At 46.1% G+C, this 15709-nt stretch overlaps 1 protein-coding gene across 4 annotated transcripts; it reads right to left on the bottom strand.

Annotated features, from left to right (window-relative positions):
- Positions 1-970: 970 nt before the first annotated feature.
- Positions 971-15399, bottom strand: LOC115006248 (MORN repeat-containing protein 4-like). 4 transcript variants are annotated; one of them, XM_029428373.1, is made up of 5 exons: positions 15277-15399; positions 13682-13852; positions 8247-8361; positions 6553-6662; positions 971-5500 (listed from the first exon to the last, which is right to left on the bottom strand). In XM_029428373.1, exons 2-5 carry the CDS (start codon positions 13845-13847, stop codon positions 5349-5351), a joined length of 543 nt encoding a protein of 180 aa, XP_029284233.1. In that variant the 5' UTR covers positions 13848-13852; positions 15277-15399; the 3' UTR covers positions 971-5348. The 4 variants fall into 4 exon arrangements, with proteins under 4 accessions (XP_029284233.1, XP_029284236.1, XP_029284234.1 ...); XM_029428376.1 differs by having other exon boundaries at positions 13781-13852; XM_029428374.1 differs by having other exon boundaries at positions 13682-13855; positions 15277-15388.
- Between the last annotated feature and the right edge of the window lie 310 nt (positions 15400-15709).

Below are 15709 nucleotides of genomic sequence, written 5' to 3'. Positions count from 1 at the left end.
GGAGGAGGAGTAAGAGCAGCTGAAAGTTTTATTTAGCAGATTGAATGTACCTATTAGATGCCTCCCCCAACGCACTCACTCATGCATGTTTACACTCAAACACACTCCCAAATGTGCAGTTGTGAGTGCTGAGAACTCAGAGCAATTAAAAGCAGGTGAAGTCTACGCTTCGTGATACTGCCAGTTTGTATTTCCTGCGGTCGTACAGCGACAGTGTTCCTCTGCAGTGCCAGGCCGCTCTTATCAGTATGCCGCGCGCACTTCCTCTCTAAACACGGCCAAAGCTTTTGGGAGCCGTGAAGCTTCACTGATAAGATAACAGACAAAGCCTTCTCTCCTTAAGGAAAGCGTGAAATAGGAAACGGGAGATCCCTCCCTGTGGCATTAGATGGAAATACTAGCAGCAGGAGCGCGAAGGGGAATCACATGTTTGGAACATGAATTTAAAAAGAGAGAATTGATTTTTAAGTGAAAGAACAAAAGAATACACACAAACACTCGCTGCCACTTGTGCTGTGTGAGGTGGAGATGATCTGCAGAGCATATTTAAAGACTTTGCCATGGCAACAGGCTCTATGATTAGGGATTGAGATGATACAAATTAAGGGAACTCTGGACGGTTGCCAAGGAGACGGAATAGGCGGGGGGGTTAAAGTCCAACCTAAACACACCTTAAAGCTATTTTAGTGACAGCAGAGCAGAGAGGGTGGGGGAGGGGAGGACGGAGCAGGGGGAGGGGGGTTCTGACAGCCGAGCTCCACAAATAATCGCTAGACCTGCCAAGACGTGTGATCATAGTTCAAAACGCTCCATATGTGTGTGTGTGTGTGTGTGTGTGTGTGTGTGTGTGTGCCTTTCATTGTTCTGCAGTGTGAGTGTTTCATGTCTCCCTGCGGACTCTCACTCCTCTGCTCGCTGAAGAAAACACCGGAGAGAAAGAAGAAGCTCGTAATCCAGTTGAATTTCATGCGTTTTCTTTATTGTTCCTCTGCGGATTCCTTTCCATTTAAAAGTCCATTTTTATTTTTTTTCTCGTGACATCTTTGTTTCACAAACAAATTCATCAGAAACGACAAAAGTGACATTATGGCTTTGTGACAACAACAGGCCTCAGATGCTCTTCAGTGTTTAAGGTGCAGGAACGAGGACGAAGCCTCGCGTTCAACATACCACACGTGTTCGTTCAGGAGGTCCCACATCACCGAGGCTTCACCCCTCTAAAGAGTTCACAGGATACGTTTCGGCATGTCCGCTTTGTCTGCATGTTTATTATAAGAGCTATAACATGTCCACATGCAGGTGAGTTACCTGAAGTGATTACACCATGCATCCATGTGTAGCCCAAACTGAGACGACTAGACTTCATACGACTACAGGCGTCGTGTTTGTGGGCGGGAATAAACTCATTTTAGGGAGTTTTGATGATCAATTAATCGTTTTTTACCTAATTCTTCATTCAAAAATGGCACAAAATTCTGTTTCCAGCCTCTCAAACGTGGAGATGTTCTCCGTCTTATATCATATTAAAGTGAATATCTTTGGGTTTTGGACAAAACAAGACATTTAGAGACTTTCAGAGACATTTTTCACTCATTTCTGACATTCTGTGGACCAAACGATGATGAAAATAATGAAAGATTTGCAGACATCTGGACCCATGGTGCGTCTCAGCTGGATAATGTGGGACCTGAACTATTTCATTTATTTTCCTTTTGTTGTTAAAAATCAAAACATTTCCTGAATAACATTTTAAAAGCTTGTAATGTAACTGTAGTCACATCTCCAGATATTTGAAATCAGCTGTTCTGCCTAAAACACTGAGCCCAGAGGAAGGCGGGGAGTCGGGGGAGTCGTTAGTCATCAGACTATAATCTCAGCTGCGATACATATTCTGACCGCCTCCACCCCCACACTGCATCCCTTCTCTTCATCGAGCACAGCGAAGACAAACAGCTTTTAAAAAAACAGTGACACTTAAGAAGAACTTAATAAAACAGTCGGTATTCAAAGTATTCAAAGTATTCAAAGCACAGTAGAAGAAGGTTTTTGTTCAGGCACTTGATAAACTCCCTCTGTGTCTTTCGTTTTTTCCATTTCCAGTCTCGATTGGCTCACTTATTGAACAACAATTACAGAGACGTGCAATGCTCTTTCCTCATTTTCTCATTACAGTGGAGATTATGGTAATGGCTGTGTTTGTGTCAAACATCAGTTTGAGTGTGTGTGCGTGTGTGTGTGTGTGTGTGTGTGTGTGTGTGTGTGTGTGTGTGTGTGTGTGTGTGTGTGTGTGTGTGTGTGAGACGTGAACACTGTGGAACAGATGGAAATAATGAAAGTGATTACATCTCCTCACATGTAGTAAACATTGCTTCTTGATAACACAGAAAGAAATCACAGTATTTTTCATTCAATTTAAGGTTGTTGGAGAAAAACAGCAAGTCCTGGTGTGAAATACAGTCGTGTAGCGCGATGAAGGAAAGATCAAGGCATTAAGTCTCCTCATGGTTTGAAACCACTTCTAAAACAGAAGATTCACATATTACAGCTTTAGCAAAGGAAATCCCTTCTTGAACTTGTGTTGGATGATCCATGGCACCATAAAGGTTGGCATGTGCTCTCCATTTATACAAATATGCTCTTAAAGGAACAGTACGACGTTTTTGGAAAGACACTTTATTGTTGTCCTACGCAGACTGAAGAGAAGATTGATATCAACATCTCTATGAACAGATTACGCCTCCATATGCAGAACTGGTTTCTGAGCTGCATGCAGGTAACCTGTCCGCGTGGAGACCGGAAGAGGTGGAACGCATCGGCCGAAATATAACTGCCGATTGTCCGACGACATTAAAATAAAGTGTTAACTGAGTTTAACGTTTCTCACCTCTAACGTTCTCGTGTCTCAGGTCGGCGATGAAAATTGACCGGCGTACTTAAAAGGTCGTCTCTACATCTGTCATGTCTGTCAGACGGTTGAGGTTGGGATACGACACTGGCAGCATACTGCAGCTCTTCCAACAACACTTGATATCTGTCTTTTCACCCGACGCAGGGCAACACAATAAAGTACCAGACTGTCGCCTTAAAGGAATAGTTCCACATACGCTCGAGAGTTCGATGAGAAGATGAATATCTCTCTCTGCAGTAGTTTAGCTGTGACCAGAGCTAGGCTACCTTAATGCTAAGCTAAGCTAAACGTATCACCATATGTGTCGACATGAGACTCTGGAACTGTTCCTTCAAGCTAACATTGGACATCTTATGTTGTCCCGTCCTGAAAGAGACCGGGTCTGCAGTGAAACATTAACTAGACACGTTAGATTACGATGCCTCTTCACGGTTCCTCCTGCGGTTGCTGATCGATTAAGTGTCTCAATATGGAGCCGGACAGATTTCACAGAGAAGTTAAAGAGATCCGTTGTGATCGGCTGTCTGAGGAGGAAGGACGCTTGTGAATTGTGTTTCTTCATCACAGTGAAACATGAAGTCAGACGGTTACAGTGAAACCTTGTATGTTAATGTCAAGGTGTGTAATTAAAGGGTTCATCCTCCCTGTGAGGGAACGTGGGACCATTGAGTTCAGTGAAGAACAATATTCAAAAGACAATCACTAGAAACCAGTCACAAGGTTATTGCCTGGTAATAACACAGTGTCCAAGACTGACAGCCCCCCCCACCCCCCCCACCCCCCCAGCTGAAGGCAACATTCAGCTCCATTTAACAAGTGTCTCTTTTCGGATCCCAGAGCCAATTAAAAGGTGTGAGGAGCCGACATCAGTTCAGTGTTCGATGTCGCTGTCAAATCAGTCAGTGGGGAAGACATCAGCCCCCAAACCACTTCCTAAATTAATCGCACTCGGAGATAATCACATAACCGACAATTAACTCCATTTTCCATTTAATACGCCGCCCGCCAGCCCGCCCACCCACAGCACGGTTACACACACACACACACACACACACACACACACACACACACACACACACACACACACACACACACACACACACACACACACACACACACACACACACACACACGCGCGCGCGTATTGCACGTCTACACACCGGTCTCACTACACACAGACGCTGATCCCCAGCAGGCACGACGCACACGTGAAATATGTTAGTGAGCTTAGCACAGGCTTTGTGAAGTTCACCAACAGGAAGTTAACACCTCTGGTGATCTCTACATCAACACTGAACATCGAAGGTGACGTGATTTATCAGGGATGGGGAGGCGACAGCTTCACTGCCTCCTGGGAAGGATTCATTTCAAAAACATACGAAGAAACGTGAAGAAGTGTTTCGAGCTGCAACAATCAGTCGACAGATGTGGAGATGTCTCCTGCTCTTCTCAGCCTCACAGAGAACATCTCTGGACACGTGCACGTGAGAAGCTGTACGATAAGGAACATGATGTTGCACGTTATGCATCATCGTAAGTATTCCTGATGCAAACAATAAACATAAAGATCCGTCGCACGTGTTTCTGGAATGAAACCTTTCCAGCTCAGAGTCATCGCACACGAGCGCGTTTCCTCGGATGATTCTCTTTGACACACGTCTCCGAATACAAACGAGCTGACTGTGGATCAGCTGCAGCCGCTCGGCACCGTGTGGTCGGAAACAACTTATATGTGAAGAAGTATAAACTGCAGAACAAGAAGCTCACACGTGTGTTGGAACAGGAAGGCAGGACGACCCGTCAGCAAGGGTTTGGCAACTTTAGGATTTAAATATATTTTTGTTAGAGGTGTTTGAAAACAAAGCCCCTAATTTACTACGAATAAATACATTCTCTCAGATCCTCACTTGAGTTTCAGGAGTCCTTTTTGCACATTATAATAATACTTTAATCTTATTAACTTAATAGATTTAAAGGTTTCAGCAATTAGCTTATTAATATAAAGTGCACAAAGCTGCATCTGTCAGAAACATTTAATCTATTAAACCTGTTCTATCTTCTGCAGCTGTCTCGTGTTCAGGTCGTAGGACGTAAACATTAATGCAAATATTCCTTCTATAATTAAATATCTTAATTGGTTCTTTTTCAACATCTTTTACTTAATTAATTGCAAAGGTTGAAGCTGAACCTGATAAGAATCAATAAAGGGATTAACCTACCGACACTTTTTATCAAATGTGTTCCAGTTTAAAACCAGATTTAAATAGAAAATGTCCTTTTGCACTGAGGTGAGCCTGAAGCAGGACCTGTGTGTGGCTCAGCTGATCCTGAATCAGTGGAGAAAGTGAAGAATGGAAGGAATCTCTCCATCAATAACATAATCAGCTGTTCAAACCAAGAGGACGCTGGGAGTGGTGCACTGTGGGTGATGCAGTCCGGCTCATAGGGCCAGAGCTCGGGCCTTGGCGGCTGCTGCCTGCGCTCTCAGCACGGCGGCCTGGCTGTTCTCCCGCCTCATCAGCTGGTTGGTCTCGAACAGACCCTCATGGCCGCCGCCGCCGCCGCCACCTCCGTCCAACAACGTCAGCAGTCCTGCACCAGACAGACTCCTTGTGATGCAGCACAGACAATATCCCTGCACACTGCCCCTCTTACGGAGTACACAGACAAGTACAACACACGTGCAGTTTGAACACACACACGTGCAGTTTGAACACACACACGTGCAGTTTGAACTCACACACGTGCAGTTTGAACTCACACACGTGCAGTTTGAACTCACACACGTGCAGTTTGAACACACACACGTGCAGTTTAAACTCACACACACGTGCAGTTTGAACTCACACACGTGCAGTTTGAACACACACACGTGCAATTTGAACACACACACGTGCAGTTTGAACACACACACGTGCAGTTTAAACTCACACACACGTGCAGTTTGAACACACACACACGTGCAGTTTGAACACACACACACGTGCAGTTTGAACACACACACACGTGCAGTTTGAACACACACGTGCAGTTTGAACACACACGTGCAGTTTGAACACACACACACGTGCAGTTTGAACTCACACACGTGCAGTTTGAACACACACACGTGCAGTTTGAACTCACACACGTGCAGTTTGAACACACACGTGCAGTTTGAACACACACACCTGAAGGAATCTTCATCTTACGTCTATTTTTAAAAGCAGTTGTCACGGGGACGCAAATAAAGACGTGTTGATTACCTCCAGAGACTCGGAGACACACGCGGAGCTCCGGTCCAGACAATTAACACGTCTTCAACGTTTAATATATTTTGAAAGTATTTAAAGCGTTTTCTATCTGCAATAATGTGAAACGTTTATCTGGTAAAGTATTCTTAATTAAGAAGTGACACAAACGTAACAATTAAAAGACGCATTAAAGGTTAAGATACTAAAATAAACGGTATTAATCATCATCCTTCTTCCTTTTGAACTTTAACACTTTACACGATGATCACTCGGCTCTTACACCGACGCTTGTGTCAGACGTGTCGTCACTTTAAATATAGGAGCAGAAGTAAAAGTGCTCTTTACGCAGAAGGATATGAGAATAGTTGTTGATGCACGAGGAGTCTGAACGTCTGAGTACCTCACACTTACCGTAACCGTCGACACATCCGCTTCTAAACTCGCCCTCGAACTTCATCCCGTCGAAGTGCGTGAAGACGCCAGCGCCTTGAAACTTTCCCTGCACGAAGTCGCCCTCATACCTAAAAGCAAAATATTATACAAGAGGAAAAACTTGAGTTGATGGAAACAGAGCGTACTTATAGTTATTTAACTTACTTAAGAATGAAAGAAAAGGAATGTTTTTATAGTGACATGAACGATGACGTTAAAGGTTCACTTTTTATATCCTGACGGAACAATCTGAGAAACAACCAATCACAGGCGAGCAGTCTCTCGGGCAGGGCCAATCACGGCTCACCAACTCTGATCAAAGTTCGCTGAGAGAAACGAGGGAAGTCACTAAGAGCAGGTGGAATAAATCAACATTTAACATCTGACGCTCCCGGTTTAAGTTTACAGAATGATAATAAATAAATAAATAAATAAAGTGCGCAGCGTTCAGTCTGTGCGAGTCCTTCACATCCTTCCTGGAGGTCGAGGAGAAGTGGTGACGTAACTAAACGTGGCCTGTACGGATGTGCTCGCCACATTATCAGGAGCTTTCAGTTTCACAGTTTAACAGACAGTGAGGAATCAGCCAAACATAGAACGCATGAATACAATATCTCATCATTTCAACGTCCGCATGAACTGCCAGAGAGAACAAGATGTTCCAACACCGACAGGATGTGCCGCTTCGTAGACTCACTCATCACACAAACACAACCAGCTGCTTGTGATAAAAAGCTATTTTAATTCAGAGCTCCAAAGACAAAATATTTCAGATAACCTGGAACATGTAGCCGCTGCCCTCTTAGAACAAGCGTTAAACATTTTAAGAGCTTCCTGTCGAGTCCAAGGACGAAACTATTGACACTCAAGAAGACGTGTGAGTGTTTGCAAAGTAAGGACATAAAGTTTAAGTGCAGCCCTGACGCGTCCTCAGCCGTACGTGAACCTGAGGTCACAGAAACACAACTTTTATTTTAAATAAATGAACATGAACATGTTTCTGCTCGGGAACCATCGCAGGAAACTTTGTTGAAAGGAATATTTCAGAATGTTCTTTACATTAAAGAAGCGTGAGAGAGGATTGTGCTTTGTTCTCATACTTTCTGAACTTTTTCTATTAATCTTAATGATTGGATCTCATAATATAGCGGATGTTAGTGATATGAGTATTGACAATAGTTTAACAACTTTAATAATTATTTTATCTTATTTATCTTATTATTTTAATTGATTTGCTGTCTTATATTTTTAATTTAAATGTCTCTGGGTTCTGAACTGTTGGTCGGAGATATTTAAAGACAGAAGAATGAAAACATTAATCATAAAAATAATCACATTAATCGATAAATAAAATACTTGACCTGAAAAGATTTAATTTAATTTAAATTACTTACATTTTTCAAGCAAAAACAGCAAGAAAATGCAGAATATTTATCCAATGAGAGGATGCTTTGCACCCTTTCTTCACATACATAATTGTAAAATTAATATCGTTGGGTTTTGGACTTTTATTTGATGAAATATGGAAAAGTTTGGCCAAGCAAATTATTTATCAACAATATTAAAATGAACTTAATTTAAGAGAAACAAAGGGTCAAGCTTTCATATCATTCGCAGGAAAAGGTCAAAGGTCAAAGGTCAGAGGTCAGGTGAGCAGGAAGTGAAGCACACACCTGGAGCCGTCGGGGAAGACCAGCACCCCGCAGCCGTTGAAGAGGCCGTTCTCGAACTGTCCGGTGTAGCACGTCCCGTCGCTGAAGGTCAGCTGACCGAGGCCGTGACGCAGACCTGCTGACAGATGAGCTTCAGTTCATGTCAATAATAAAACTAAAACTATAATACACATGGAACCAATGTGTGCTGAAGAGATGAAGAGTTTGCAGATCACACTTCATCACGCTGTATCACAGATGAACTGATGATATGTGACGACCACCGCTTGTGTTTGTGTAGAACAATATTTCCTACAGAAGTTTCTCAGGGGCAATTATTTCTGAGCAAAACCAGTTTGGCATCTTTTCACAAAGGATCAAACTGGAACCAAACAGACGTGACCGTGCACTTCCACCAAACATGATCCTGTTTGTTCGTTCTACGCCATGAAGTAACAAACACCAGATATCACCAACATGGCGTCTCCTGAACAGCTTCATTTGAGCTCCACGTCTGACCTTCACGCTGACATCTCTGTCTCACGGGACATTAGGCAGCGTGTTCGCTTGATTGACAGGTTCCTCAGCCACCAGACTCCTTCGATCGGACAGTTTGTGTTATTGTGCGACTTTGAAAGAGTTTGTTTCCACAATAACACAAACTAACGAAGCGATCCACGCAGTCGAAGCAGTCTGGAGCGGCATCAGGTCCAAGTATTCTAATACAGGAAACAGATGGAGCACATGTGGACTCAGAAGTGTGTGGCTGATGTCACAGATGTCTTTCTACAACTTGTGATGTTCTGAGTGAGTGTGAAGATGCACAAGGAACAAGTAGAAGTTCTACTGTGTGGAGCTTCAGTCTCCTCGTGTGAGCTCGTAGTTCAGGAGTCACTGAAGACGAGCTGCTCTCTTTCGTTTGTCGCCTCCTAAAATGTTCCCACTGGGCTGAGATCTAATGTTCACTCTAATTCTGCGACTAATGCGAGGGAGGGAGGGAGGGAGGGAGGGAGGGAGGGAGAGAGGGAGGGAGGGAGGGAGGGAGAGAGGGAGGGAGAGAGGGAGGGAGGGAGGGAGGGAGGGAAAGAAGCAAGCCTTTCTTTTGCCAACATCTATTAGCAGGCCCAGCGGGATTTAGGAGAGTAACTGGATGTGAGGCGCAGTTGGACACGGCCCGAGCAGGTCCTGGCATAGCAGCTGTAAGCGAGGAATAGGATTTACTGTGAGCTCGCCAAGTGGCAAGAAACTGGTGGAGAGAAAGATCTGGAGGAGGGGGGGGGGGGGGAATCCCTCGCAGCGGATTGGGATTTACAGGAGGGGAGGCAGGCTGCTTGGCAGGGGGTGAGGCAGGGGTGAGCGTAGTGAGTGTTGTCCCTTGCTCCCAGCTAATGGCAAAGTAAATTAGGCGGTCCGTCTGTCAGGGCTGCTTAATGTGCGCTCTGTAATCTCAGCAGGTTCACGGGAGATTTGGAGAAGGCAGAAACTAAATCTGGAGCTCTGCATTCCATTTTCAAAGTCAAACCTTTGAAACATCTTGCATATGTGTGTGTGTGTGTGTGTGTGTGTGTGTGTGTTTGCACAAGCCGGACTCGATTAAGTATACATGGGGAAAGAAGAGGGCCAACAGGGGCTTTAGTCCAACTCTCCTGCCAGCGGGAGCTCTGACAAGCGGCTGAGAGCCAATGACAATCTGTGGAGCGTGGAAGAGCGAAGTCTTCCATCAAACTTCAGAGGAGCATCAAAGTATCCACGGTGTCCAAGTCGCTGTCCGCTATGACAACAACAGTTGACTCCACTGAAGGGACGGACTCACTGGACCGCTGCAGCAGTGACTTCCTCCTCAGACTCCACGCTGTCACTCCTGTGTGACGCCGTGTCCGGCTCTCATGTCAATCAATAGCGGTAATGCATAGATGTTAAACGACTGGGTGAAGTACAGCAGTGAATGTCTTCCGCCTGTGTGTTGTGGATGTTCCCGACCTACTTCCTGTAACCCGAGAGCCCCCGGGCTCGTCTTCAGCCAGCGCGCCGCTGAATTATTCATGTGACACCGTAGAGCTCTGTCCAACACACCACGACGTGTTTGTGTGCAAACAGTGGCTGTGCATGCACGGACGCAGACACGACGCCGCACACGCATCAGTCTGTGTTCATGACAACAACTCCCAACACACACACACACACACACACACACACACACACACACACACACACACACACACACACAGCGAAGTCAGCAGTGTTAATTGGAAATGCTAGAAAATGATTGCATTAAGAAAGATTCTGTTTAGTGCTACAGAATATATTCCCAGAGTGCTCTCTGTCTACACGGGGGGGGGGGGGGGGGAGAAACGTTTAATTAAAAAGCTGTTAAAATGTATATATTTGCAGGTAAATAGGTGGAAAGGGAATGAAATAATAACTTTGATCTAACAAGTATTTAACATAAACTGAAAGATTCCTCAAAGTGATCATCGTAGAAGACGCTGAACTTCTTTCTGTTGATGAGACCGTCAGCGCCGGCAGCAGCTGCAGGTATGTGCGGCGCTTCGGGGGAAAGGCAGTAAGTGACCTTTGACTTTAGGGCATGTCACCACAGGTGTGTGCTCCAAGAGTGAGCCTCAGCTTTCAGTCACATCCCAAGATCTTCATCAGCAGGTGCACCTTCATGTCTTTAAAATGTCTTTATGTTAAAGGATCTGGAGGTTCTGATGAAGATCATGTGAGATGATCGAAAGCTCCAGAGCAGGAGTCCTGGATACGAGAAGTGTCCACATCTACGGGTCCATCACAAGCAATAAGTGTTACTTTGACTATTTATCTTAAAAACAAAGTGACAATGCCAAGAAATGGTGCCGCTCGTGTTCTCCGGTCGTCTGCTGGACGTGAAGGAAGAAACCGGAGCATACTATCAGAGCGTCGCCGCCAAACCAGTTTAACAGTTCCTTGCTACCCGTGCTGAGACCATATGTTTCTCCCCGCAGTCTCACGCCTGCTCTGGTGCCAAACTTTTGTTCTTTGTGTAACCTTGCCCTAAAGGTTGTCTGCGTGTTTTTGTCAAACTGCACATACTGGTTTAGGTAGTGTGATATCCTGTCTCAGCAGGCTCGCTGGCACCAGATGGTCTGTGTGTGTGTGTGTGTGTGTGTGTGTGTGTACGTTCTCCTATAGTTACTGACTTCAGTTTGGCACCTTTTTTCCAGTTTTTTGCCTGTTAGACGCAATCTGTGTGAGCGCAGGTTCATCACGAGTCACCGACAGTAGTTTGGATGTTGTGAGTCACTCAGAGAACGTCCATCTGGCCTTCCCTTAAAAGCAGCTGGAGATATATTTCTTTTCTTGACATGTGTGTGTACATTCCCAGTCGTTCACACACACATGCTGCCCCCTCGAGAGACAACGTAAAGGTTCCCTGTGTGTATCCTTCAGGACCACCGTGAGGAACATCTTCTCACGTAAAGCTTCAGCAAAGCTTTCTTAAACCTTTGAATCCTGCATTGTTTACATCCGTCCTGTTTCCTGCTGCACATCGTGGTGTTTTACATATTATACATGCAACACACAGTCTTAGTTTGATCAGATCCTTCATAACATCAGGACTTAAACAGGATGTGGAAGTAAAAGATGAACGTTTGAAGACATGTTCTGATGTTCCAGGTCTGTCATCTGTACTTCTTCACTTCCTGGTCCTGCAGTAAACTTCACACATACCAGAGAAGCATCTTCGCTTGTTTCTCCGAAGCTTTCGAGAAGCTTTGGGAACCGGACCCTCTTCCAGTCGTCCTTAAAGCAACACGCTGCTTTTGTCTCTTGACAAGGAAGAAATGCTGTTTTGTTTGGATCGGTGAAATTATGGAGAAATAAAGTTAATCTTGCGAGCGGGGAGAATCGACTCTGTACCCACGTAGGATTTCATCACGATCTGGGACCCGTTGTGAAGTCTGTTCAGCTTGAGGGTCAGTCTGTTATGTCTATACACTTTTACATATTTGTTTTGAACTGCTTTGTGTGTAATGTGTGTGTGGCTGTTGTTACTGGGACGTGCTGTCTGCTGTCGTGTGTTTGCTCTCAAAAATAACTAAGAAATAAAAACTCCTAAACCTTTAAGTCTGAAATGTTGAACCAAACAATGAATACATTATTAATAATATCAAAGTGTAGAAACACCAGAACAAACTTCTTTATTCCTCTTAATGTGGCTGAAATATGTCTCACATGGTGAATGAGTCCCTGAGAGACCCGGGCCCCATTCAGCACCCAGGCCTCTGAGCGTGCGCCTCGTGTCTGCGCCTGTACGAGGGGCGAGGCAGCGTTTAGCCTAAAGACAAGAAATACTTTTAAAATGTGAATGTATTTAGGGAGAACACCCCCTCCGACATGCTGCAGGCAGCGAGAGCAGCTTTAATGAATGTGGTGCTTCGGCTGCTGTCCGTGGTGCTGATCAAAGGCAGCACGGAAGATGCAGGGTTAAAGTCTTCATGGGGACACAGCATGGAGGGGGTTGTGTGTGTGTGTGTGTGTGTGTGTGTGTGTGTGTGTGTGTGTCTGTATGTGTGTGTCTGTGTGTGTCTGTGTGTGTGTGTGTGTGTGTGTCTGTGTGTGTGTGTGTCTGTGTGTGTGTGTCTGCGTGTGTGTGTGTGTGTGTCTGTGTGTGTGTGTCTGTGTGTGTGTGTCTGTGTGTGTGTCTGTGTGTGTCTGTGTCGGTGTGCCTGCTTGTGTGTGTGCCTGCATGTGTGTGTCTGCGTGTGTGTGTGCCTGCGTGTGTGTGTCTGCGTGTGTGTGTGCCTGCGTGTGTGTGCCTGTGTGTGTGTGTCTGTATGTGTGTGTCTGTGTCGGTGTGCCTGCTTGTGTGTGTGCCTGCGTGTGTGTGTCTGCGTGTGTGCCTGCGTGTGTGTGTCTGCGTGTGTGTGCCTGCGTGTGTGTGTCTGCGTGTGTGCCTGCGTGTGTGTGTCTGCGTGTGTGTGCCTGCGTGTGTGTGTCTGCGTGTGTGTGCCTGCGTGTGTGTGTCTGCGTGTGTGTGTCTGCGTGTGTGTGCCTGCGTGTGTGTGTCTGCGTGCCTGCGTGTGTGTGCCTGCGTGTGTGTGTGTCTGCGTGTGTGTGTCTGCGTGTGTGTGCCTGCGTGTGTGCCTGCGTGTGTGTGCCTGCGTGTGTGTGTCTGTGTGCCTGCATGTGTGTGTCTGCGTGTGTGTGCCTGCATGTGTGTGTCTGCGTGTGTGTGCCTGCATGTGTGTGTCTGCGTGTGTAGCCCAGTATTTATTTCGGACGCTTCCGATCACCTGCCTGCACCGGAACCCTAAAGATGTCTTTAACCCATGATCCTAATAATATACACACTCCACGGTTCCACTGTCCGTACACACACCTGGTGTCTGTTAATGAAGTCTGAGTACAGTGATGATTTACTTCCTTAAGATCAACATCACATGAAACACGAGTGTGGTGTGTCACTGCCTCACGTTGTGTTGTGCTGATCACATGATAACAACAGTGGGCGGTGCATGCAGGTGTAGGCAGTGATGGAGGATGACGAGTGAGAGAGAGCGGCTCAGTCTTGCCTTCTTTCCATTCGCCGTGGTACTCCTCGCCATTGGAGTAGCTGAAGGAACCTCGTGTCAGGGTCATGGGTCCTGCTGGCACACGCAGGAAACACACACAAAACATCATCAAGACCTGGAGCTTCTCACCTGCAGCGCCCACATTCTGACACACACACACACACACACACACACACACACACACACACACACACACACACACACGGCTGAGAGTTGTGTACACCTTTCACCACCGTGGCCATATTATGCAGTCAGCCACAGAAAGCACAACCCCAATGTTCAGTGCACAAGCTCCCGGGGAAGATGCACTGTCTGGTGGCTAAAGATAGGGAGACGCCCAACATTACATCCTGACCCACAGGCAGTAATCTGCAGCCCCCAGCCGCGACTCCTCTGCTTTCACACCTTCCACGTGACTTTGGAACCTGGCTGCAGAGATTTCCTCCCATTCAGCCAAAAGAGCGTTAGTGACGTCCAACACGGGTGTCTTTCTGTAACTTTCTGTTGAAACACGCCCGTCTGATGTGACGTCTTCTAATGGCTTGTTTTGATTGACCAAGAGTTTTTAACCCACGGAGATTAAATTGATTGTGATTTAACACACAGAAGATTAGAAAGTCTTCATATTTAAGACGCAGGATAATTAATAGTTACATTATCTCATGGGTTAGCTAATCGTTTCAGTTCATCCATAAGGTGCTGATGGGGGTGGATCTGCCCAGCTCTCCTGTGTGTCCTTTGGGACAGATTAGCTCCAGGTCCAGTTCTCTCTCTCTCTGCTCCAGTTGGTCGAACCAACACACTCGCCTGACTCTCATAGTGTGACATGCGAGAAGTAAACAATGCGTAGTGATGACACGCCAAATGTCTTATGGCGTGTCATTCATACATCAGTTGGTGTTATTGTACTCGGCCTACAGTAGCATGACACAGGGCACACGAGGTGTATGCAGTATGTGCTATTCAAAACCTGCTTCCCGTTGTGCCCCCGTGTGCCCCACATGACCTATTGGTGATCCAGCAGTGGTGTGACGGCAACACACCGGCACAGCAGAGGTGTTTTAATCCATTCAGGCTTCTTATTTGTCTTCTGGCTGTTTGACCCTTGAAATGTCCAGTTTCACTCACGTCCTTTGTCATTTGCTAACCGGTGGTGCTCTGAGGGAATCCTTTCTATCGTCTCAAAGAGGTAACAGACAAACGGGCGCTGACAGGAGCATCAGAGAGAAATGGAGGCTTCACAGTGAGAAGGAAACATCTAAAGCCGATCATTAGGCCGAATAATTGCTCAAATACCATCAGGCGCGCTGTCACATTAGACAGGAGGAGGAGTGTGTATCCCTCCATCTAATGTTGCCACAGTAACGGCGCCCTAATCCCTTTCATCCTGCCGGCATGACGCTGTCAGCCTCCAAAACACACACACACACACACACACACACATACACGCGCGCGCACACTGAGCTGTCCTGGAGAAATAAAAAGAAACGGTTTACCTGTTTTATTAAACTGAGTCCTTGTTCTCTACATCACTGAAAACACGGCAGTTGGAGGATTTCTGCTCCTCTCAGCGACAATTTCCCCCTTTTCCTGTAGCTGCTAGTTCCCTGGCAGCTGCCTCAGCCACGCGACAAGGTGCAGCTCTGTGATTGGCCGACGTCCTTCTACCTCGACTCAAGGAGTCCTCCTATTGGCTGCTCCGCTCCGCCGCTCAGCCCTCCGCGGGAGACATCTTTGTCGAGGGCACCGGGTTCAACGACTTAATTAGCCGGAGTGCTCTCCGGTAAAGCATTTGCCCTTGCCTTGTTTTATGCGCGGCGCACCGTCTCTGTAGGATTATAAAACGGCAGCGAGGTTTCCTCTTAATGACTCGGTGTCATTTCATCTTTCAATTTGGTGATTAGACCCGCGTTTTGGCGAGTTTTATGG

Source organism: Cottoperca gobio, unplaced genomic scaffold, assembly GCF_900634415.1.
Source record: "Cottoperca gobio unplaced genomic scaffold, fCotGob3.1 fCotGob3_70arrow_ctg1, whole genome shotgun sequence".
Classification (NCBI taxonomy): domain Eukaryota; kingdom Metazoa; phylum Chordata; class Actinopteri; order Perciformes; family Bovichtidae; genus Cottoperca; species Cottoperca gobio.
The sequence above is the reverse complement of the archived record's forward strand: the minus strand, read 5'-3'. Positions and strand labels throughout refer to the sequence as shown.

Excerpts from the sequence above, each read along its gene's own strand:
- LOC115006248 (XM_029428373.1), bottom strand. The coding sequence starts at position 13,847 with ATGACCCTGACACGAGGTTCCTTCAGCTACTCCAATGGCGAGGAGTAC. Across the intron at positions 8,362-13,681 it reads TGTGATCAGCACAACACAAC|GTCTGCGTCACGGCCTCGGT; the intron begins GTGAGGCAGTGA and ends ATCTGTCAGCAG. Across the intron at positions 5,501-6,552 it reads CGGATGTGTCGACGGTTACG|GACTGCTGACGTTGTTGGAC; the intron begins GTAAGTGTGAGG and ends TGTCTGGTGCAG.